This window comes from Oncorhynchus kisutch, linkage group LG15, assembly GCF_002021735.2.
Source record: "Oncorhynchus kisutch isolate 150728-3 linkage group LG15, Okis_V2, whole genome shotgun sequence".
NCBI classification, from domain to species: Eukaryota; Metazoa; Chordata; class Actinopteri; order Salmoniformes; family Salmonidae; genus Oncorhynchus; species Oncorhynchus kisutch.
The window spans coordinates 35,381,351-35,406,937 of NC_034188.2; the positions used below are offsets into that span (position 1 = coordinate 35,381,351).

Below are 25,587 nucleotides of genomic sequence, written 5' to 3' on the forward strand. Positions count from 1 at the left end.
AGTAAATGCTGCTTTGCCACTGTTTACAATTTTGCGCAAAAAAGGACGATGTATTGAAATATATATTTAGAAAATTATATATAGCTATATTATTATATAGCTTTGTATAGTATACTTTTAGTTGTTAGCAGCTTACTATAACACAGCATGTAGCAAATATGTCCAAATAAATTCGAAGTACAAGTGTATTACGGTGTTTATGCAACTTCAGAGTGTTGACTTTTATGTAACCGGCGAGTAAATTCATATTTCACGGACGCGTTTTCATCTAAATATATTTAAAGGCTTTGGTAACATGGCAACGCTTACTCGCAAACTATTACCTCTTGTAAGAAACGCGCTTTCAAATCAAACGCGCCTCGCATACGCACATACAGGGTCAATGAGGGCTGTTCGAGCATTCACATGCTCAGCAAGCCTGTTACAACTACAGAATGAGCATGGGACAAATGTCCATGTTTTGACTGGGAAAGTGGACAGATTCGGCGGAGTGACAGTGAACCTCGGTGACAGTGATTTCCCGTCGGATATCCGCGAAGGATTATTTAGTAGTCTACTGCGAGGTTAGTATAGATAGATAGATGGACACGACTGTATGGTGTTGCATGCAGGCACCTTCTGGACTTGGACAGAAAAGAAGCAAACATGCATGACATGCAAGAACCTTGAAAATGCATAAAACAATGCATATTGCCTTATAGCCCAGCTAGTTTGAGGGCCAAAGAGGGCAGACAGATATCCTGGTTAATAAGTGATGATGCACAGTACCAGCAGTAGGGAAACAATCAATGACTCAATGGCACTTGTTAAAAACTAATACAAATAATTCTGAATATATATTAGATTCAGATTCATTCTAATTAATATTAGACTTTGATAAATCTACACGGACATTGAATGATGACTCTAGTCAGACATGCTCATTGACACCCTCTGACTGTGATGTTTTGTTTGCTTTTCAGACTCTTTGGCTCAGTGGAGGACAGAGGGCCGGGTGGCTGTCTGGCTTCATGTGCCCATCTCTTTGAGCCGCTGTGCCGCAGCAGCTTCTGCTCATGGCTTCACCTACCATCATGCCAAACAGGACCAAGCCATTCTGGCTCTGTGGCTGGGAGATGGGCAGAGCAGGCTGCCTGGGTTTGCTACTCATCAGATTGGAGTGGCAGGTATGCCAGGTCTACTGCCCTGACCTACAGTGCCTTGCGAAAGTATTTGGCCCCCTTGAACTTTGCGACCTTTTGCCACATTTCAGGCTTCAAACATAAAGATATAAAACTGTATTTTTTTGTGAAGAATCAACAACAAGTGGGACACAATCATGAAGTGGAACGACATTTATTGGATATTTCAAACTTTCTTAACAAATCAAAAACGGAAAAATTGGGCGTGCAAAATTATTCAGCCCCTTTACTTTCAGTGCAGCAAACTCTCTCCAGAAGTTCAGTGAGGATCTCTGAATGATCCAATGTTGACCTAAATGACTAATGATGATAAATACAATCCACCTGTGTGTAATCAAGTCTCCGTATAAATGCACCTGCACTGTGATAGTCTCAGAGGTCCGTTAAAAGCGCAGAGAGCATCATGAAGAACAAGGAACACACCAGGCAGGTCCGAGATACTGTTGTGAAGAAGTTTAAAGCCGGATTTGGATACAAAAATATTTCCCAAGCTTTAAACATCCCAAGGAGCACTGTGCAAGCGATAATATTGAAATGGAAGGAGTATAAGACCACTGCAAATCTACCAAGACCTGGCCGTCCCTCTAAACTTTCAGCTCATACAAGGAGAAGACTGATCAGAGATGCAGCCAAGAGGCCCATGATCACTCTGGATGAACTGCAGAGATCTACAGCTGAGGTGGGAGACTCTGTCCATAGGACAACAATCAGTCGTATATTGCACAAATCTGGCCTTTATGGAAGAGTGGCAAGAAGAAAGCCATTTCTTAAAGATATCCATAAAAAGTGTAGTTTAAAGTTTGCCACAAGCCACCTGGGAGACACACCAAACATGTGGAAGAAGGTGCTCTGGTCAGATGAAACCAAAATTGAACTTTTTGGCAACAATGCAAAACGTTATGTTTGGCGTAAAAGCAACACAGCTCATCACCCTGAACACATCATCCCCACTGTCAAACATGGTGGTGGCAGCATCATGGTTTGGGCCTGCTTTTCTTCAGCAGAGACAGGGAAGATGGTTAAAATTAATGGGAAGATGGATGGAGCCAAATACAGGACCATTCTGGAAGAAAACCTGATGGAGTCTGCAAAAGACCTGAGACTGGGACGGAGATTTGTCTTCCAACAAGACAATGATCCAAAACATAAAGCAAAATCTACAATGGAATGGTTCAAAGATAAACATATCCAGGTGTTAGAATGGCCAAGTCAAAGTCCAGACCTGAATCCAATCGAGAATCTGTGGAAAGAACTGAAAACTGCTGTTCACAAATGCTCTCCATCCAACCTCACTGAGCTCGAGCTGTTTTGCAAGGAGGAATGGGAAAAAAATTCGGTCTCTCGATGTGCAAAACTGATTGACATACCCCAAGCGACTTACAGCTGTAATCGCAGCAAAAGGTGGCGCTACAAAGTACTAACTTAAGGGGGCTGAATAATTTTGCACGCCCAATTTTTCAATTTTCAATTTGTTAAAAAAGTTTGAAATATCCAATAAATGTCGTTTTTGATTGTGTCCCACTTGTTGTTGATTCTTCACAAAAAAATACAGTTTTATATCTTTATGTTTGAAGCCTGAAATGTGGCAAAAGGTCGCAAAGTTCAAGGGGGCCGAATACTTTCGCAAGGCACTGTATATCACAGATTCATACTGCTCAGGATCAGGTGTTAGGTTCAGACCTCTGGGTCAGGTCTGCTTCAGGTTTCTTGAAGCCTTCTGCACACACACTCATGCCTTACTTGTGTAAAAATACAGGTAAGGCAAACCATCAGTTATTTCCACTTGTCACTGGATGAACTACAAATCTAGTTTGTGTTTGACTTGCAAACAATGTCTGTGATAGAGAACATTTTTGATGGCAGAGTTTGTTAAATCATCACCAGTCAACCACCAGGTGGCATGCTGTTGACTTTATTCCTCCCCCAAAGTGGATGCAAGCATGTCAGAACATGTCTGTGGAAGGAGGATGGCAAAAACCTGGTCTGATGGCATGTTTCCAACAGTGACTTTGAATAACCCACCATTTATTTCTTCCACAAATTGAAGAGTTTTTGGACTGCTAAAGAGTATTTGTACCAACAAATACTCTTTAGTATTTGTTGGGGGGGGGAGTATCCAATTGTCTTACTTGAATAAAAGTAAAGATACATTTTAATAGAAAATGACTCAAATGAAAGTCACCCAGTAAAATGCTACTTGAGTAAAAGTCTAAAAGTATTTGGTTTTAAATATACTTAAGTATTAAAAGTACATGTAATTGCTAAAATATACATGATCAAAGTACAAGCATAAATCATTTCAAATTCCTTATATTAAGCAAACCAGACGGCACCATTTTCTTGTGGATCGACCAGGGGCACACTCCAACACTCAGATATCATTTACAAACGAAGCATGTGTTTTAGTGAGTCCGCCAGATCAGAGGCAGTAGGGATGACCAAGGATGTTCTCTTGATTAAGTGTATGAATTTGACCATTTTCCTGTCCTGCTAAGCATTAAAAATTGAATGAATACTTTTGGGTGTCAGGGAAAATGTATGGAGTAAAAAGTACATTCTTTTATTTAGGAATGTAGTGAAGTCAGTTGTCAAAAATATAAATAGTAAAGTAAAAATAACCCCAAAAAAACAACTTAGTACTTTCAAGTATGTTTCCTTCATTACCTCACGTAAACAGCAATTGAACTGTGAAAAAATCCACCTATTGTGTGTTAGTGTTCTCATGATACCAGAATTTGGACTTCAAGACTGAATACAGGTTTACTATCACAATACGCGATACCGTCACGATACTCTATACTAAAACGATACCACGGCGAAAGAAAAGGCATATTAGCCAAAGTCACAATGGCACTTGATGCAGTACTACGGCTCTTGTCAATCATTGGGAATCTTTTGAGTTTAATATCCTTACATTTGAATTGTTTTGCCTCAAACATTTTCTGAGACAGCCATGTATGCATTACTGAATCAATTATACAGTCATACAATAAATTTGACTTTGGTAGAAACAATCTAACTACGTAACCGAATAATGGTAATTTACTTGAATGGTAAATCTCTTGATAAACTGGGTAAATCAAGATGTAGCCTAGGCCTATCCACAATACAGGTGAATGCATATTCAATAGGAGTGTGTGCATACATTGAGTAATTGAGACTCATTTCATGGGGCTACATGAATTCATGTACCTTTCTACTGGCAATTTGGTCCACTCTTCAGCACCAAACTGCTCTAAATCTTCAATGTTTGAGGGGTGCCCTCCACCATCTGCTCTGGGGCGGCAGGCAGCCTAGTGGTTTAGAGCTCTGGTACTGGGGGCCTTGAACATTTTATTTATTTATTTAATCTTTTATTTAACCAGGTAGGCTAGTTGAGAACAAGTTCTCATTTACAACTGCGACCTGGCCAAGACAAAGCAAAGCAGTTCAACACATACAACAACAGAGTTACACATGGAATAAACAAACATACAGTAGAAAAAGTCTACATACAGTGTGTACAAATGAGGTAAGATAAGGGAGTAATTACAATATAGCAATTAAACACTGGAGTGATAGATGTGCAAAAGATGAATGTGCAAGGAGAGATACTGGGGTGCAAAGGAGCAAGATAAATAAATACAGTATGGGGATGAGGTAGTTGGATGGGCTATTTACAGATGGGCTATGTGCAGTGATCTGTGAGCTGCTCTGACAGCTGGTGCTTCAAGTTAGTGAGGGAGATATGAGTCTCCAGCTTCAGTGAATTTATTTTTATTTTTTTCAGTAATTGGCAGCAGAGAACTGGAAGGAAAGGCGGCCAAAGGAGGAATTGGCTTTGGGGGTGACCAGTGAAAAATTCCTGCTGGAGCGTGTGCTACGGGTGGGTGCTGCGATGGTAACCAGTGAGCTGAGATAAGGCAGGGCTTTACCTAGCAAAGACTTGTAGATGACCTGGAGCCAGTGGGTTTGGCGATGAGTATGACGCGAGGGCCATCCAACGAGAGCGTACAGGTCGCAGTGGTGGGTAGTAATATGGGGCTTTGGTGACAAAACAGATGGCACTGTGATAGTCTGCATCCAGTTTGTTGAGTAGAGTGTTGGAGGTTATTTTGTAAAAGACATCCCCGAAATCGAGGATCGGTAGGATTGTCAGTTTTACGAGGGTATGTTTGGCAGCATGAGTGAATGATGCTTTGTTGCGAAATGGGAAGCCGATTCTACATTTCATTTTGGATTAGAGATGCTTAATGTGAGTCTGGAAGGAGAGTTTACAGTCTAACCAGACACCTAGGTATTTGTAGTTGTCCACATATTCTAAGTCAGAACCGTCCAGAGTAGTGATGCTGGACGGGCGGGCAGCGACCGGTTGAAGAGCATGTATTTAGTTGCATTTAAGAGCAGTTGGAGGCCAAGGAAGGAGAGTTGTATAGCATTGAAGCTCTTCTGGAGGTTCTTTAACATAGTGTCCAAAGAAGGGCCAGAAGTATACAGAATGGTGTTGTCTGTGTAAAGGTGGATCAGCGAATCACCAGCAGCAAGTGCGACATCATTGATGTATACAGAGAAGAGAGTCGGCCCGAGAATTTAACCTTGTGGCACCCCAAAAGAGACTGCCAGAGGTCCAGACAACAGCCCCCCGATTTGACACACTGAGCTCTATCAGAGAAGTAGTTGGTGATCCAGGCGAGGCAGTCATTTGAGAAACCAAGGCTGTTGAGTCTGCCGATAAGAGTGTGGTGATTGACAGCGTCGAAAGCCTTGGCCAGGTCGATGAATACCGTTGTACAGAATTGTCTCTTATCGATGGCGGTTATGATATCATTTAGGACCTTGAGCGTGGCTGAGGTGCGCCCATGACCAGCTCTGAAACCAGATTGCATAGCGGAGAAGGTACGGTGGGATTCGAAATGGTCGGTAATCTGTTTGTTAACTTGGCTTTCGAAGACCTTAGAACGGCAGGGTAGAATAGATATAGGTCTTTAGCAGTTTGGGTCTAGAGTGTCTCCCCCTTTGAAGAGGGGGATGACTGCAGCAGCTTTCCAATCTTTGGGAATCTCAGACGATACTAAAGAGAGGTTGAACAGGCTAGTAATAGGGGTTGCAACAATTTTGGCAGATAATTTTAGAGAGTGTCCAGATTGTATAGCCCGGCTGATTTGTTGGGGTCCAGGTTTTGCAGTTCTGTCAGAACATCAGCTATCTGGATTTGTGTGAAGGAGAAATGGGGAGGCTTGGGCGAGTTGCTGTGGGAGGTGCAGGGCTGTTGACCGGGGCAGGGGTAGCCAGGTGGAAAGCATGGCCAGCTGTAGAAAAATGCTTATTGAAATTCTCAATTATAGGGAGGAGGTGCTCTTGTTCTCCATGGACTTTACAGTGTCCCAGACCTGTTTTGAGTTTGTGCTACAGATTGCAAATTTCTGTTTGAAAAAGCTAGCCTTAGTTTTCCTAACTGCCTGTGTATATGTGCAAGGCATCATGATATCAGCAGATTATCTGGTGTTTTGGAGTCCAATGTTCAACCCATTGTCCAAAAACAGTTTCATTTGAAGGCTGTGGGTCATCCAGCAGGACAACGACCTCAAACCCACATCAAAAACCACCCAGGAAAGATTCAACAATAAATACTGGACTGTTCTGGAGTGACCAGTCAAGAGTCCACATCTGAATCACATCCATAACCTATGGAGAGAGCTGAGAACAGCAGTTGGAGGGCACCCGACAAACATTGAAGAATTAAAGAAGTTTGCTGATGAAAAGTGGGACAAACTTCCAGTAGAAAGCTGCAGCAAGCTCATTGATGGCTACAAGAAGCATTTGTCTGCAGCTATCTTGGCCAAAAGCTGTGTAACCAAGTGCTTGCTCTGGGGGTATCTATAATTTTGTCCATGCCATTTGTCTTTATTTTCTCAATTAAAATTGTGAACTTAAGTTGTGAACTTAAGTTTACTTAAACTTAAGTTTTTTTTTAGAAGAAATGGGGGAATTATTCAATAAAGGTACAAGGGTGCCCATATAATTGGTAGGAACTGTATGTCAGACCACTTGTTCATCGTAGGCGTAACACACGCACCCCGCATGTGCAGTGACTCCACACCAACCTACCCTTTCAGAAGAACAGTCTCACCCATCGAGTATATTAATATCCAAGCTGTCAACTGCAGCAGCCAATAATTTTACATGACCCACAATTCCCCTCCGTTGATTTACTTGGTCTGCTGCCTCATTCCCGAGTTAACGAACGGACCCAGGAAACTTTTCCTCTCCACAGGCTAACCTAATGATGGCTTTTCAGTCTGGTACCCGGGCAATCTCCTGTGATGTGGTTGGCTGGGGATGACATCAATTTCCACACGGAAGGCCAAGTTGAGGATTAGACAACCCATCCCTCGCCACACATCTGGGAAATTCATTCAAGGACTGGATGGTGTCCTGGTGAGACGCCAGACGGAAAAATAAGGGCCCATTTCCTTCCCCCCCGGAGCTGTCAACAGAAGCAAATAGTTGGCCGTCTTAGTCACAACCTGTTGGGGGAAAAAGTGATTTATTTGTCAAAAAAAGACTGCTCCCACTAGGCCGAATGGGATGGCAAACATTCCACAACTATTGCTGAGTCATCCTTTCTGTTTCACTATAGACTGTACTTGTTAATTCCTTGTAAAAGGCCTCATAAGCACTGTGAAGTTCGTAGGAACACATCAAATTTGGTGTCAAATTGAAAGCTAAACTTTTTGAGAAAGTGAGGCACACATATAAGCAAAGGCTTTGATTGCTGGTCAAAGAGATGGAAAGGGGGTCTTAGACAACATCTAGCAGCAACAGTCTAAAAGGTGTTAGAAATACAGCAAAGTAAAGACCCCTGCCAACTAATATCAACATTTTATATTTTGTTTTTGGCAGAAATGATTGCCTATTGTCATTCTCTTACCAAAAACCCACATAAAGTGCCTTGCAATAGCATTCAGACCCCTTAGATTTCTTAAAATGTTGTGTTGCAAAGTGGGATTAAAATTGATTTAATTGTAATTTTGGTCAGCAATCTAAACAAAATACTCAATGTCAAAGTGGGATACATTTTTAAGATATTCATTTTTTTTTATTTATCTTTAAAATATATATAACTAAAATATAGTCCTTGCATAAGTATTCAGACCCTTTGTTTAGGCAAGCCTAAATTAGTTCAGGAATAGAATGTGGCTTAACAAATCACATAAGTTACATGGACTCACTGTGTGAAATAATAGGGGTTGGCATGATTTTGGAATGACACCCTTCTTCTGTCCCCTTTCCATCTGTAAGGTCCTTCGGTCAAGTATTGAATTTCAAGCACAGATTCAAAGACCAGGGAGCTTTTCGAAAGCCTCATAAAGAAGGGTAACATGGTAGGTGGGTAACCAATAACAAATTGAAAACAGACATTGAACAAACAGACATTGAACATCTCTTCAAGCATGTTCAAGTTAATAATTATGCTGTGGATAATGTATTAAACCACCCAGACTCATCAAATACACAGTTGTCCTTCTGAACTGAGCTGCAGGACAGGAATGAAAGTGTCCAGGGATACGGCGCAGGCCTATGCACAAGTGTTCAAAAATGCAATTAGCAGGAAACACCGTTCTAAAATGCACACTGCACATGCGAGCAAATTCATGGACAGAGATGGAAATATTGGTTAGAAATGTAGAAAAGGGGAGATCTATGCAACAACTATCATGGGTTGCTAATATGAACAAGATAGTGCCTTTGGCTGCTAGACAATTAATTAAAGTTTAAAACCAATAGAACAGGAGAGTGCATATGAGGAAGTCTTTATAAAATAATTGGCAACAGAGTTACCAAAAAATCTGTGACAATATGACTGTAACTGAATTGGCTACAATGGGAAATCATAGTAGGTTTGTGAAAACAGTCTGGAAACCCCTACCCGCTCTCTCCAGTTTATGTCACCTCTCCTGGCTCTTACTGACACCTACCCATGAGTCCCCTCTTTCCATTTACTGTAACCAGTCCCCTCACAGACCATTGCAATTTGGTCAGTCTAAATCTGAACCAATCTTGGACGTCTATTTCATAACTTTGGACAGTACAATACAGAAAAGTCAAATATAGGGTCAGTACAGTATAACTTACTGTAGTGTACTGTATTGAACTCTACTGTGAACTCTACTCTACTACAGCTGTACCATCGAGAGCTGACTGGTTGCATCACTGCCTGGTATGGCAACTGCTCGGCCTCTGACCACAAGGCACTACAGAGGGTAGTGAGAATGGCATCATTGGGGCCAAACTACCTGCCATCGAGGACATCTATATTGGCATAACCCCCCCCCCCCCCTCTTTTACACTGCTGCTACTCTCTGTTGTTAAGACACTAACAGCTTTGGCAATTAAGGTCACAGTTATGAAAACTTAGGACACTAAAGAGGCCTTTCTACTGACTGAAAAACACCAATGTCCGTACTGTGAGACGCCTAAGACAGCGCTACAGGGAGACTGGACGGACAGCTGATCATCCTCGCAGTGGCAGACCACATATAACAACACCTGCACAGGATCAGTACATCCGAACATGACACCTGCGGGACAGGTACAGGATGGCAACAACAACTGCCCAAGTTACACCAGGAACGCACAATCCCCCCATCAGTGCTCAGACTGTCCGCAATAGGCTGAGAGAGGCTGGACTGAGGCCTTGTAGGCCTGTTGTAAGGCAGGTCCTCACCAGACATCACTGGCAACAACGTCGCCTATAGGCACAAACCCACCGTCGCTGGACCAGACAGGACTGGCAAAAAGTGCTCCTCACTGACGATTCACGGTTTTGTCTCACCAGGGACGATGGTCGGATTTGCGTTTATCGTCGAAGTAATGAGCGTTACACCGAGGCCTGTACTCTGGAGCGAGATCGATTTGGAGGTGGAGGATCCGTCATGGTCTGGGGCGGTGTGTCACAGCATCATCGGGCTGAGCTTGTTATCATTGCAGGCAATCTCAATGCTGTGTGTTACAGGGAAGACATCCTGACATGACCCTCCAGCATGATAATGCCACCAGCCATACTGCTCGTTCTGTGCGAGATTTCATGCAAGACAGGAATGTCAGTGTTCTGCCATGGCCAGTGAAGAGCCAGGATCTCAATCCCATTGAGCACATCTGGGACCTGTTGGATCGGAGGGTGAGGGCTAGGGCCATTCCCCCCAGAAATGTCTGGGAACTTGCAGGTGCCTTGGTGGAAGAGTGGGGTAACATCTCACAGCAAGAACTGGCAAATCTGGTGCAGTCCATGAGGAGGAGATGCACTGGTGTACTTAATGCAGCTGGTGGCCACACCAGATACTGACTGTAACTTTTGATTTGGATCCCCTCTTTGTTCAGGGACACATTATTCCATTTCTGTTAGTCACATGTCTGTGGAACTGGTTCATTTTATGTCTCAGGTGTTGAATCTTGTTATGTTCATACAAATATTTACACATGTTAAGTTTGCTGAAAAGGAACGCAGTTGACAGTTTATTTAGGATAAATCACCATGAAGAGAATGACATTTGTAATTATGCATTTCTGTATAGTACAGATCAGAGACCCATGATGTCATTCTCTTGCATTCTGTTACTGGGTGTTAATTCACTTCACTTACTGTATTTCATTAACCAAAATATTATTATTTTTTAAACTCAAGGTGTCATGTCATAGCTGATACCCCATTCTTTCTGCAGACATCTTTGAATCTTAATTCAGAGTAGATGTTTGGAAAACTTTGTCACACAAACTGTATCTCACCTTTTATTTAATCAGAAAAATCTATTTTTACAAAAGAGACCTTTTAGTCTGTAATCGCAAGCCACGGTGGTTTATGATGGTCCAGAATTATCGGTGTGCTACCTCACTATAGGGGAATGGATTGTCCTCCTTGCCAAATTAGAGCGAGAGTTGGTACAGCATAACACATTCACAGCAAGCGCAATCATTTCATGATCATTGCAGGTTTTTTGTTGTCTAAATTGCTAAAAATGTAGCCTCATAGAATACAGTCAACATTTCTCTCAAGTCTCCAATTTGTTTTTTGAGTTGTGGTGGTGGCCTCTCTGGCAGCATGGCTAAAGCCCGGCCCCAGGCCACTCACTGCTCACTCCACATGGGTCAGTTTAATGAAACCTTTCATGTTCTCTCAAACCCAATAATTACCGCTCAACTCAATGCCAACTGGTTTCTAGTCAGTTTTCTGGAAGCTGTCTTCAAAGTTCTTTGGCTTACACACCAGCAATGATTAAATAATTAGCTTAATAACACTTTCATTATCATGCTGTTATGTCTGTATTTTCTTGGCTAGTAACTTATTTGATTTTGTCTATAAAGGTGCAGTCGTTGATGAGTCAAATGGAAAGGTTCTCGTCGTTCAAGACAAAAACAAGGTATTGTACTGCTTCTCTGTATTTTATCAAAGGGGGACTGAACTTCCCGATTGGCCTCGTTTTTACTTAGCTTTCTCTGACGAAATGCAGCGGCCGTGGCTGAAGCCAAACGAGTTGTCTTGGGTGTGTGGTTTAATGTGGGTGTCTCTTGTGTGTATGTTCACATGTGGCAAGCGTTTGTACATTCTCTCAGCCAAAACAGTACACAGTTAGTCACTCACCCTTCTAGAGAACTTGAAACAGTCTAACCAGGTCTTTTGTTGGTTTGACTTTGGATAGCGTATCTCCGGGGCTAGTTAGGGACCATCAATAAATTACACTTTGTAAATGGGACAATATTTTCATGTTGCACACCTTTTAGTTGTCTCATTAAGTGCTTTCAGTATTTGTATGTGAATTTCTATAATTTATAGTGTGTTTGATGTTTTTATGTCATTGAAAATTAGAGCAATTGACATTTAACAATATTTTCCCATGTATATTGTGTAATTTACTTGATGGTCCCTAACTAGCCCCCATAGGGATATTGAATGTCAAACCAAATTGACCGTGGGCATTATGATTGGGTCGTGTGCAGCTGCGCTCCAAATTGATTATTACTTTGGGCAGGATTAAATAAACCCAACCCAAGGAAAACTGTTACGGTATCCCATTTCTTTCCTAATTATCTCGCAAAGACTGACGAGACTGACTTTATGACCAAACATATCCTATTTACACTTTGTTGTAAATTTGGACTCTAGATTAAATGTTTCATAATCCGTTTTCTACCAGAAATTATTTATTACCTTCAGTTGCTTTTAAAATGTCCATATAAGGCAACAAAAAAAGTTTTAGTTCACCATTGCAGAAGAAAAATCGACTTGCATTCTAGTGATCTAAAAAGTGTCTATCTAGGGAAGCAAAGCTAAACCATTGTAAGATATATTATGGAAAAATAAAACGTTTCAGTCACAGTCCAACTTCTGGACCTCAATGTGCTTCATCTAACTCTCATAATCCTCAATCGACACAGGGGTGAATGGCAGTAGTTGTTTCCTTCCTTCCCACTGCTATGAATGGCTCTCGTTATGTCTTTATTTAGGCAGTTTTCCTGGCGTCTGCTGCCCCTCTGTCTGTCCCTCTCCATGGGGAGAATTACTCTCCTCTCAGACTTTACCTTGACTTCTGCTGCGGCACCATCTCACATAGCATAGTTCCTCACAACATTATGCAACCTCAAGCAAACATTCTTAACCCATGCCGAGTACGCCACACAACATTTCCTACATTACAATAAAGTGTGGTCGCAAAGAATTCCCCTGTATTTCTAAAGCAATTTTCAGTGTGGAAGTATCAAAACATCACTCAATGGTAACTCTTTGGTTGAATATTTTTGTGTTCCCAATCACTACAATAGATAAAGAGTGGTGCTTATGGCACATTGTCTTGCGTGTTCGTTTTTTTTTTTAGGAAACAGCAGCGAGCAGTCAGTGTTTGGGAAGTGAGAGGAGTGTTTTTTATCTCCTGTCTCCTCGTCATTTACTGGAAGAGGGCCTCTTGCACTCTGTCTGGCCTTTGGCCATCAGCAAAGTTTGGCAGGCTAAGCCCATCCAGAGCCGCTCTGGGGTTGTGTTTCCTGAAAGTGAACCCCTCTGGTTCATTATCACTGACGCCTGTGCCAAGACAGCAAATGAAAGGGATGCTGGGTAATTGCTTTGTAGCTAGGTGATTTGTGACTGAAACAAGATACCATTTGTCGTGATGAAGTAATGTGTAATGGGTTGATGTATGTTTTTAGAACAATAGGAGTCATTGGCTGTTTGCGATTTAAGAATTACGAGTGCAAGTTAGTCATGGTTCTTATTAGCTATTTGTTCCATTTGTTGTTATTCTTTTTTTTACTTATCTGCTCGTGACCACACTCTCCAGATTAATTCAATGCCTAGACTGTATCAGATGACCCATATATAGAATTACAGCCACATTGCCAGAGCACATTTAGGTAAACCACACAAAACATGGTGTATATTGTTAAATGATAAGTTTATTCTTACATTTTTGTAAAACAAAAATAAAACAATTGTTTTTCAATAGCAAAAGTATATTTTGAATTAAAAATTAATCAAAAACTACAATAAATGTATTCAACAACGACATAATTTAACCAGCAGCGATCTGTCTTTAAATATATTTAAAGAGTGGTGAAAACACCAAACTTAATTGCTTAGATTTTTTTTTTCAAGAATAACATACAATCACATCAAAATGAATATTAAACTCATAGGGAATATCCGAGTGCCTAACTTATAACATCAATGCATACATTTTACCAAAGTGTGGATTTAAGTTTGGATTTGGCCCTATGCACATATAGTTGTAAAATACTTATTAATGCTGAAGTACACTTTCAAAAATAAACTACTTGAATGCAGCCCAAATTTGAGTCGTAATACAAAATGTGTTGTTGTGATTTTATTTTAGACAGTAAATGCATGGAAGTTCCCTGGAGGGCTCTCGGATCCAGGAGAAAACGTTGGTGAGTGACGCAACCACAACTTCATAATCCTGTATTGTAACTGACTGTACACAATACATTAAGGTATACCATACACAGAGAAACTGCCATCTCAGACCTTCACGTGAGCTACACTTAAGTATATACAGTATCTAAACAATTTGACTTAAAACAACGACTTCAAATAAAACTTTTACAAGTTCAACTTGTTCAACTTGTTTAACTTTTTGAAGCAGCTTTGAAACATAGACCCACCCTCTGAAGCAGCGTATGTGACTAAAATACATACAAATTGATTTCCCTTTATTTTTAACCATTTCATTTTCGTGACTTAACGTTCCATTTTTGTACTCGCATGCATATCATACAAAAATGTTGATACAGAAATGTCAGTTATTCTGTGAGCATTATACAGTCAGATAGATATACAGTACTGGAGGTGTCTTGACAAAGATATTTTTTTTAAAGAACAGTACAAACATTAAATCCATGTATCCTCATCCCCCCCCCCCCCCCCCCCCTCATTATCTTCAAGGCACCACTGCGGTCCGAGAGGTCTTTGAGGAGACTGGAGTACGCTCTGAGTTCAAGTCCCTTCTGAGCATCCGACAGCAGCACAACCACCCGGGTGCTTTTGGTATGTCCGACATGTACATCATCTGCCGCCTCAGCCCTCTCACTCATGACATCAACTTCTGCACCCAGGAGTGCCTGCGCTGCGAGTGGCTGGAGCTAACGGAGCTAGCCAAGACATGCGCCACAACACCCATCACTAGCCGCCTAGCCAGCCTCCTGCTTCACGGCCTAAACCAGGGCTTTGACCAGATTGATCTGGCTATGGAGGAGCTGCCGGCTGTCTACTCAGGGAGGTTCTACCAGCTGTACCACAGGGAGCTGCCGCAGGTGCTAAAACACAAGGCCTGAGGACAGGGTTCCGGCCTTGCCTAGCACAACGATGCTAATTGCACTAGCAGTCAGTGCTTGTCATATTAGCGTGTGGATGGTGTTTTACCATACTTGGAAGTGTATATTTATGGCAGACTGGAATATGTTTTTATAAACTGTTACTAGGGAAGGAGGGTGTAGCAAATGGTACCGATGATGATCACTGTAAAGGACATTTTGCACAAATCACAAAATGTTCCTCGTCTGTAAAAAATCTAATAAAAATACACAATTTGAAGAAATTGGCAACTCTGTTTGGGAAGAACCTCAGGGCCACTAAGTTCTAAAATCAAACAACTAATTTATATTTTAAGATAGAGAAGTAAAATATATACTAGGTCTACTGTTTGTCTTGCAATGAGTTTAGTGTAATGGTGTGCTTGATTTAGCGTTGCCAACCCAATGTTCTATTTGAAGGTTTTATCAAGTAAAGTTCTGGGCATAAAAGCTAACCTTAACTGCCGTGCAGTAAAACTTTACTTTTTAAAGCCCAGAACTACTAAGTAGGATTTCACTTTTGTCTAAAATGATGTATTTCAAAATTGTTAAATGAAGAAAAATAAGCAGATTATCAAAGTACGATACAATATTTGAAGCAGCCTTAGTTAAACTCACATTTATATAGCTGAATGGCAAAGGTGCATAAAGATGGAGGAATTCAGATATGACATTGTTTGAGCACTATCCAGAGTTTTTAAACTACGGTGCGTGACATGGTTCAATGCGCCAATAAATCAGCACAATCTACTTTTTAGTTTTTTCAAATTGTAGCCTTCTTGGAGCTAGAATTGGTATCGTGTATACTTGTACTAATGCCGATATAAAAAAATAAATAGTAATGGAGAGTACAATACGGCGAACTTAGCATATTAGGTGTTTGTAAGTACACGGAGGGACAGCAAAAACATTTTTTTAAATACATGGGGGCCGCCAACTTTATGCACATTCACCATTGATTGAAATGCCTGCCATTGAAGAACCCAACTGCAGGGATGATGTCACTGAGGATGAGGGAGCTTTGTCTTTTTCATATCTCGTTTGTTTGTTTGCACTGCAGCCAGGCTGAGTTTTAAGATTAGTAAAACAAGGTGAGCTCAGCTCAGCGTCTGGCTGACATGGGGAGAAAGAGAATGGCTTTTTGGCCCGGTCCAGTTTTGGATCCTGACTTGTGCTGGCCAGTCCTTTTCAGCGCCACATACATGTCAGGGTACTTCCGAGAGCGGTAGGTGTTGTAGTTGTTACTCTCCAACCTCTCCATGAAGTAGCATTCATCTGTTGTCCGTCTCTGAAGAGGGAGAGAACGAAGGAAAAACATTAATTTAATACACTTGTTGGTCCAGTTGTGTTATTCGTGGATACGCTTGATCTAGTTTCATATTGTATACTGAACCAATGATGAATGTCAATGAAACACTGTTTGTGTTTGTCTTATGCAATGAAACACAATGGGCCGGTTTCCCAGACCCAGATGAATAAATCTACGCTTGGATTAAAAGCCATGTTCAATAGGGAATGTCCACCAGTGCCAAGCTTTGGGCTATGATGTTTATTCATAGTATTAAACAATAACTCATTTAATGTCATGTACATAACTTAGCCTAGGTCCTAGCTACCAGGGGGGGAACGTGGAAATACTAATAGTTGTAATGTTAACAAAATGTTTAATCAAAGCTCTGTCTCGGTCCTTATGACATTTAATGAAAATAAGCCATTTAATGATGACAGCATTTCATATAGTTCCTTGTTACATGCTCTGTGGAGAAAGAGGAAAAGCTTGTAATGTTGACATTTTAATGACGTTGATTTACTCTGTAAAACACCTCAGACCTCAATACCCCCATTGTTTCAGTGGAGACTCCAGAACAGTCAACTGCTGTTTAATGTCACACACTAATGAAGATATTCTTCAGTAGTTCAACAAAAATCTTGCCAAGCCAAAGAGGTGAATTTATTTAAGTAACTTCATTTCAAGTGGACAAATCCGTATTCAGTGTTCAATAATATATTTCCTGTATAGTTTTTTTCATTACATGAGTATGAATGGGAAAACTCACACTGTTTCCACAATGTGGAAGACCTGATGACATCAATCACATGTCTCAAATCTATGTTGCCAGCTGAGTTCTCTGCCCATGTCCTATCCAACAAGAGGGGGCCTGTTTTCCATTCAACCATGGCTACCTATAAAGGAGAAGTGTTATGGCCTTAACCAACCCTACAAAGAAGCATTTCCTGGCACTTACAACAGGCATGGGAGAATCCAATAGGAAGTTCAATTCAGAGGTTAGGGAAACAGTAACTGTATTAATTTATGTTTAACTCAAATCAATCCCCATGACCTAATATTTTCTAAATATATTGTATGAATATAGTCTATCCAAAGAGTGACATATGACAGTGATATCATGGAAACTTTGCTCAGGATTAGATCTATTATTAGGGGGAAGAGATTTGAGGTGAAAAGAACAATGCTTATACAGCAGCTTGTGACCCTGTACATAAGACTGGTGAGTGTGGCTAAGGACAAATAATACAATCCCAAACACATAGCGACCTACTTCCAGCAGGCTACAACTAAACTGGAGCTTTCCCTCACCCTGCGAGCAGCTTCTGAGTGATTGACCACATCAGTGACGGTGCAGTGCCTGTAATGTGTCTACCAGTGAGTGCCCAGCGGCTAGCCTGGTTACTCATTAGGAAGTGACAGGAAACACTTCCTGGGGTTTAAATACACTGTAGAGGAGCCCTCTGAACCACAAAACCACGTAAGTCAGTCATCACTGCTCACACTTCTACAGTAGTCCAGAAGTACCTCCGTTCACTGCTAACACACACACTTGGAAAAAAAGGGTTCCAAAAGATGTTCTACCAAAAGCATTTTTATCTGAAGAACGAGGGTTCTTTGTAAGACAGAGTTTTACCTAGGGCCTTTTTTCATCCTAAAATCATTTTGGGAAGACAATGTTATTTGCGGATTCTTTAGACACCAATAAATATTATTTGGAAGGAAAGATGTTTCTCACCCCCCTTTTAAATAGTGCATGAGTATTAGTGTTTACATTTTAACATCAGCAGTTTAGCTAATCTGATCAATTTAAAACGGTAGGTGCGAGAATGTTTGAAACTGTACCTATATTATTGGAATATTTGTGCATGTACACTACATGACCAAAAGTATGTGGTACCTGCTCGAACGTCTCATAAAAAAATTATGGGCATTAATATGGAGTTGGTCCCGCCTTTTCTGCTATAACAGCCTACACTCTTCTGGGAAGGATTTCCACTCAATGTTGAAACATTGCTGCTGAGACTTGCTTCCATTCAGCCACAAGAGGATTAGTGATGTTGGGCACTGACGTTGGGAGATTAGGCCTGGCTCACAGTTGGCGTTCCAATTCATCCCAAATGTGTTTGATGAGGTTGATGTCAGGGCTCTGTGCAGGCAAGTCAAGTTCTTCCACACCGATCCCGACAAACCATTTCTGTATGGACCTCGCGTTGTGCACGGGGGCATGCTGAAACAGGAAAGAGCCTTCCCCAAACTGTTGTTACAAAGTTGGAAGCACAGAATCGTCTAGAATGTCATTGTGTCAATAATGTAGTGTTAAGATTTATCTTCAATGGAACTAAAGGGCCTAGCCTGAACCATGAAAAACAGACCCAGACCAATATTTCTCCTCCACCAAACTTTACAATTGGGACTATGCTTTAGGGCAGGTAGCGTTCTCCTGGAATTCGCAAAACCCAGATTAGTCCGTTGGACTGCCAGATGGTGAAGTGTGATTCATCACTCCAGTGACGTGTTTCCACTGCTCCAGAGTCCAATGGTGGCGAGCTTTATACCACTCCAGCATGGTGATCTTAGGCTTGTGAGCGGCTGCTCGGCCATGGAAACCCATTCCCTAAAGCTCCCGACGAACAGTTGTTGTGCTGACGTTGCTTCCAGAGGTAGTTTGGAACTCGGTAGTGAGTGTTGCAACCGAGGACGCAGTTCAGCACTCAGCGGTCCCATTCTGTGAGCTTGTGTGGTGTACCACTTCGTGGCTGAGCCATTGTTGCTCCTAGACATTTCCACTTCACAATAACAGCACTTACAGTTCACCAGGGCAGAAACTTGACAAACTGACTTGTTGGAAAGGTGGCGTCCTATGACAGTGCTACTTTGAAAGTCACTGAGCTCTTCAGTTAGGCCATTCTCTGCTAATGTTTGTCTATGAAGATTAAAATGGAGCACACAGCCATGTAAACACCTGTCAGCAACAGGTATGGTTAAAATAGCCAAATCCACTAATTTGAAGGGGTGTCCACATACTTTTTTATATACAGTGCATTCGGAAAGTATTCAGACCCCATTCACTTTTTCCACAATTTGTTACGTTACAGCCTTATTCTAAAATGGATTAAATAAAAATTCCTCAATCTACACACAATACCCCATAATGACAAAGCAAAAAGTGTTTTTTTTGTTTTCCAAATTTATTAAAAACAGAAATACCTTATTTACGTACACTACCAGTCAAAAGTTTAAAAACACCTACTCATTCAATGGGTTTTCTTTATTTGTACTATTTTCTACATGGTAGAATAATAGTGTAGACATCAAAACTATGAAATAACACAAGGAATCATGTAGTAACCAAAAAAGTAACCAACAAATCATTCAAATCATGTTAAACAAAACATATTCTTCAAATAGCCACCCATGGCTTTGATGACAGCTTTGCACACTCTTGGCATTCTCTCAACCAGCTTCATGAGGTAGTCACCTGGAATGCTTTTCAATTAACAGGTGTGCCTTCTTGAAAGTTAATTTGTGGAATTAATTTCCTTCTTAACGCATTTGAGCCTATCAGTTATGTTGTGACAGGGTAGGGGTGGTATACAGAAAATAGCCCTATTTGGTAAAAGACCAAGTCCATATTATGGCAAGAACAGCTCAAATAAGCAAAGAGAAACGACAGTCCATCATTACTTTCAGACAAATTTAAATAACTTTGAAATTTCTTCAAGTGCAGTTGCAAAAACCATGATGAAACTGTCTCTCATGAGGACCGGCACAGGAATAGAAAACCCAGAGTTACCTCTGCTGCAGAGGACAAGTTCATTAGAGTTACCAGTCTCAGAAATTGCAGCCCAAATAAATGCTTCAGAGTTCAAGTAACAGACATCTCAACATCAACTGTTCAGAGTTGACTGTGTGAATCCGGCCTTCATGGTCGAATTGCTGCAAAGAAGCCATGACTAAAGGATACCAATAAGAAGACGAGACTTGCTTGGGCCAAGAAATATGAGCAATGGACAATAGACCAGTGGAAATATGTCCTTTGGTCAGGAGTCCAAATTGGATATTTTTGGTTCCAACCGCCATGTCTTTGAGATGCGATGTTGGTGAACGAATGATCTCTGCATGTGTATTTCCCACCGTAAAGCATGGAGGAGGTGGTGTTATGATATGGGGGGATGGTGCTTTATTTAGAAATCAAGGCACACTTAACCAGCATGGCTACCACAGCATTCTGCAGCGATACGCCATCCTATCTGGTTTGGGTTTAGTGGGACAAACACTTGTTTTTCAACAGGACAATGACCCAACACACCTCCAGGCTGTGTAAGGGTTATTTTACCAAGAAGGAGAGTGATTGAGTGCTGCTTCAGATGACCTGGCCTCCACAATCCCCCGACCTCAACCAAATTGAGATGGTTTGGGATGAGTCCGAATGCAGAGTGAAGGAAAAGCAGCCAACAAGTGCTCAGCATGTGGGAACTCCCTCAAGACTGTTGGAAAAGCATTCCAGGGTAAGCTGGTTGAGAGAATGCCAAAAGTGTACAAAGCAGTCATCAAAGCAGCTTTAACACTTTTTTGGTTACTACATGATTCCATGTGTGTTATTTCATAGTTTTGATATCTTCACTATTATTCTGCAATGTAGGAAAAAGTTTAAAAAATAAAGAAAAACCCTTGAATGAGGTGTTCTAAAACTTTTGTTTTAAGTATTAAGACCCTTTACTATCAGACTCGAAATTGAGCTCCTATTCCCATTGATCATCCTTGAGATGTTCCTACAACTTGATTGGAATCCACCTGTGGTAAATTCAATTGATTGGACATGATTGGTCCATATAAGGTTGCAGAGTTGACAGTGCATGTCAGAGTAAAAACCGAGCCATGATGTCGAAGGAATTGTTCGTAGAGCTCGGAGACAGGATTGTGTCGAGGCACAGATCTGGAGAAGGGTACCAAAAAAAGTCTGCAGCATTGAGCTTGCCGCCCAGCCAAACTAAGCAATCGGGGGAGAAGTGCCTTGGTCAGGGAGGTGACCAAGAACCCGATGGTCACTCTGACAGCGTTCCAGAATTCCTCTGTGGAGATGGGAGAACCTTCCAGAAGAAAGCCATCCCTGCATCACTCCACCAATCAGGCCTTTATGGTAGAGTGGCCAGACGGAAGCCACTACTCAGTAAAAAGCACATGACAGCCCGCTTGGAGTTTACCAAAAGGACTCTCAGACCATGAGAAACTAGATTCTCTAGTCTGATGAAACCAAGATTGAACTGTTTGGTCTGAATGCCAAGTGTCACATGTCACGTCTGGAGGAAACCTGGCACCATCCCTACGATGAATCATGGTGGTGGCAGCATCATGCTGTGGGGGTGTTTTTCAGTGGCAGGGACTGGGAGACTAGTTAGGATCGAGGGAAATATGAACGGAGCAAAGTACAGTGAGATTCTTAATGAACACCTGCTCCAGAGTGCTCAGGACCTTAAACTGGGGTGAAGGTTCACCTTCTAACAGGACAATGACCATAAGCACACAGCCAAGACGATGCAGGAGTATCTTCGGGACAAGTCTCTGAATGTCCTTGAATGGCCCAGCAAGAGCCCGGCCTCGAACATCTCTGGATAGACCTGAAAATACCTGTGAAGCGTCGCTCCCCATACAACCTCACAGAAGTTGAGAATATCTGCAGAGAAGAATGGGAGAAACTCCCCAAAAACAGGTGTGCCAAGCTTGTAGCGTCATACCCAAGAAGACTCGAGGCTGTAATCGCTGCTAAAGGTGCTTCAACAAAGTACTGAGTAAAGTGTCTGAATACGTAGGTAAATGTGATAATTCAAAAAATACAATGTTTATAACTTTGCAAAAATGTCTAAAAACCTGTTTTTACTTTATAATTTTATTATTGTGTGTAGATTGATGAGGGGGGAAACGATTGAATCAATTTTAGGATAACGCTGTAACGTAACAAAATGTGGGGAAAGTCAAGGGGTCTGAATACTTTCCAAATGCATTTTACATAGCGTACTGACATAGAAATCATGGCAAAGATATCAACTGTCTTTCAAATTAATATTTGTGATTTTATTGAGCAGAGAGTAGAAGGGAGTCTGAGTGAACCAACAGTGTATTGTACACAGCAAATTGGCCAGTCCTAGTTTACCTAGTTTTTTTCAGTGTAACATTTCTAGTGATTCAGGAGTTAAATTAACACTCGTTGACTCAGCGGTGTTAAAGAACTCCAGTCTTGGTCTTAATAAGCCGAGTTAAGCGTGAGAGTAAAACACTCAAAACCATGCCCATCATCATATTTCCCAGCATGCTCTATTGCAGGTTGATTTTCAGAATTGTTTGTTTCAATTTCTGTGTTTTTGTATTGATTGGTCGATTAATGTTATTCTACACAAACATAAATCATTTTTGCTGGAAAAGGAGAGGGTTATAATTGGTATACACCAGAGGTGCAGGGACCGATACATAAACCTCAAAGTGCTGAAGAGCCTGTACCAAAGCGAGCATCTCATTCTCATTAGTAGTGTTTTTGATATGAGGCCAATTTCTTTGAAAAGTACCCCACAGGCTGCTCAACATTGTTATCGTCTTTCTCTCGGAGCACAGCCCCTGCACCTACACCGCTGGCATCGGTGTACAGACAAGACAGACGCTGGAAATCCGGAGCAAGCCGATAGCACCGGAGCAGAGACCAAACGGGTATTTTTCTTCTCAAAAGCCTCCTGACAGTCGGGGCTCCAACAGAAAACGACTATCGGACTGGTCAAATTTGTAAGTGGCGCAACAACCTTGGCAAAGTTCTTGCAAAAAGCCTGGTCGTAGCCAGCCATTCCCAAGAATCAGCATAGTTCCTGGCAAGAAGCTGGCACTGAGAAGTTATTGATGGCCTCCACGTTTACCAGGACCGGTCGGTCTTTCCCTTGCCCCACCACCTTCCCGAGATATTTAACTGTTGCTCAGGCAATTTTGCTCTTTGTCAGGATAACTGTCAGGTTGGCAGCTGCGAAACAGACTCAATAGACTCAATATCCTGAAGGTGCTGGGGCCTGCCAATATTCCTTTAGCAGATCCAACTTGCTAACGTACTTAGCAGCGCCAACACAGTCCACACGTCGACCCTGAGCAAAGGGTACGAGTCCAACTTTGTAACGGCGTGGAGTTTCCGAAAATCAGAACAAAACGACAGGATCCATCCGCCATAGGTACTAATATACAGGGCGAACTCCACGGACTGTTACCATATTGTGCAATGCCTTGCTCATGAATATACTGTACCTCACTGCAGAGTTTCTCTCTCATTTCAGGGTTCACTCGATAGGCATCTACTTTTACTTCACTACATTCCTAGAGAAAATATTGTACTTTTACACCATACATTTTCCCTGACACCCAAAAGTACTTGTTATATTTTGAATGCTTAGCAGGACAGGAAAATGGTCCAATTCACACACTTATCAACAGAATAACACAAGTGTTGGTGTGCCCCTGGCTATCCGTAAATTAAAAAACAAAAAAATGGTGCCATCTGGTTTGCTTAATATAAGGAATTTGAAATAATCACATTTTTTATACTTAAGTATATTTTAGCAATTACATTTACTTTTGATCCTTAAGTATATTGTAAACCAAATACTTTTAGACTTTTACTCAAGTAGTATTTTACTAGGTAACTTTTACTTTTAGTTGAGGAATTTTCTATTAAAAAGGTATCTTTACTTTTACTCAAGTATGACAATTGGGTACTTTTTCCACCACTTTTGAGTTGGCACATTGAGAATAAACCCTGATATTCTAAAAGCAGTGCAACAATGTCGCCTTTTTTCGCCGGAGACAAGTGTGCCAAAAAGACAGAATCTCTAAATGACTTCGGGTGCGAGAGGTCCTGGGTTCAAATTTTGTTACGTTCCCCAGTAAGAAAACCAAAAATTGTTGCTCAAACAGAAAAGAGAACTAACAAAGAGTCACTGACAAAAACTAAAACAAAAGACACTCATGGGGGTGTCCACCGAAAGTTGACTAGCAAAAACAACTGGAACCTAAAGACCAATAGTGAGTGCCCACTAAATTTGCCCAAGAACAGGCTAACAATAAAACACACACCAAGCTTAAAGACAGGAATCAAACCAAAAAGTAGAGCAGAACAAAAACAGGGAAGATCAGATAAATGATTTGTCTAGAAATCAAATCAGAAGCGTAAACTAAAGGTGTTAAACCTCCACATCTCAAGACAACTGGAGCACTGAGCCAGCCACTGTTAAATGGCACCTGGGCCAGCACAGGTGAAACACATACTGACTATAGTGAGGTGACACCAATCGGTGCATCCTACGTGCTAATGTGCTAAAAGTCCAACCTCATAACACAAATGGAAAAACCAAAACCTGTAACAGTATGACAACATAATATTTGCTTTCAGCATAACTGAATTAAAACCCTTTATCTTAGGCATGATAATGTCCTTGTTATAGTAAAGCATGAGTTGTTGATCGTGACAATATCAAAGCAAATGGAATGGAGTTTCCTTGTGAACGGTGCTGCTCAAAGGAAGGTGAGGCTCACTCACCGTTCCAAACAGTCTTCCATCTCCATTCATGGCCAGATAACGGTTGGCTGAGACCCCTTTGATCACTACCTCCCCCACTGAGGTTGCCTGGAGTTGAAGCTTGACTGAGGAGAGGAAAATGTTTTAGTGTCACAGTAAACTCCATTTACTCTATACTGAACAATCAGTCAATTGAAATAAATTCATTAGGCCTTCATCTATGGATTTCACAACTGGGTAAGGGTGCAGCCATGGTAGCCAGGACCTGCCAATTAGAATTCGTTTTTCCCCACAAAAGAGCTTTACTCCTCCGTTTTATCAGCTGTCTGGGTGGCTGGTTTCAGACAATCCCGTAGATGAAGAAGACAGATTATGGAGGTCCTGGGCTGGCATAATTACATGTGGTCTGCGGTTATGAGGCCGGTTGGACATACTGCCAAATTCTCTAAAGGGACATTGGAGGCGGCTTATGGTAGAGAAATTAACATTCAATTCTCTGGCAACAGCTCTGGTGGACGTTCCTGCAGACAGCATGCCAATTGCACGCTACCCCAAAACTTGAAAACATCTGTGCCATTGTCTTGAGTGGCCTTTCATTGTCCCCAGTAGAAGGTGCACCTGTATAATGATCATGCTGTTTAATCAGCTTCTTGATATGCCACACCTGTCAGGTGGATGGATTATCTTGGAAAATGAGAAATTCTTGCTAACAGGGATATACATAAGCCTGTGCACAA

At 41.5% G+C, this 25,587-nt stretch overlaps 2 protein-coding genes across 3 annotated transcripts in view; one reads left to right on the top strand and one right to left on the bottom strand.

Moving 5' to 3' along the window:
* nudt6 (nudix (nucleoside diphosphate linked moiety X)-type motif 6) lies at positions 1 to 15,868 on the top strand. The gene is made up of 5 exons (XM_020502517.2): positions 1 to 563; positions 963 to 1,166; positions 11,523 to 11,578; positions 14,042 to 14,096; positions 14,611 to 15,868. Exons 1-5 carry the CDS (start codon positions 296 to 298, stop codon positions 14,997 to 14,999), a joined length of 972 nt encoding a protein of 323 aa, XP_020358106.1. The 5' UTR covers positions 1 to 295; the 3' UTR covers positions 15,000 to 15,868.
* Positions 13,587 to 25,587, bottom strand: part of LOC109905247 (fibroblast growth factor 2) — a 21,075-nt gene continuing 9,074 nt past the window's right edge. For both annotated transcript variants that reach the window (XM_020502520.2, XM_020502519.2), the window contains exons 2-3: positions 24,872 to 24,975; positions 13,587 to 16,305 (exon numbers count right to left, since the gene is read on the bottom strand). In XM_020502520.2, coding sequence (XP_020358109.1) covers positions 16,120 to 16,305; positions 24,872 to 24,975 — 290 coding nt within the window. In that variant the 3' untranslated portion in view covers positions 13,587 to 16,119. The remainder of the gene's footprint in view (positions 16,306 to 24,871; positions 24,976 to 25,587) is intronic.

Excerpts from the sequence above, each read along its gene's own strand:
- nudt6 (XM_020502517.2), top strand. The coding sequence starts at position 296 with ATGGCAACGCTTACTCGCAAACTATTACCTCTTGTAAGAAACGCGCTT. Across the intron at positions 564-962 it reads ATTTAGTAGTCTACTGCGAG|ACTCTTTGGCTCAGTGGAGG; the intron begins GTTAGTATAGAT and ends TTTGCTTTTCAG. Across the intron at positions 1,167-11,522 it reads TCATCAGATTGGAGTGGCAG|GTGCAGTCGTTGATGAGTCA; the intron begins GTATGCCAGGTC and ends TTGTCTATAAAG.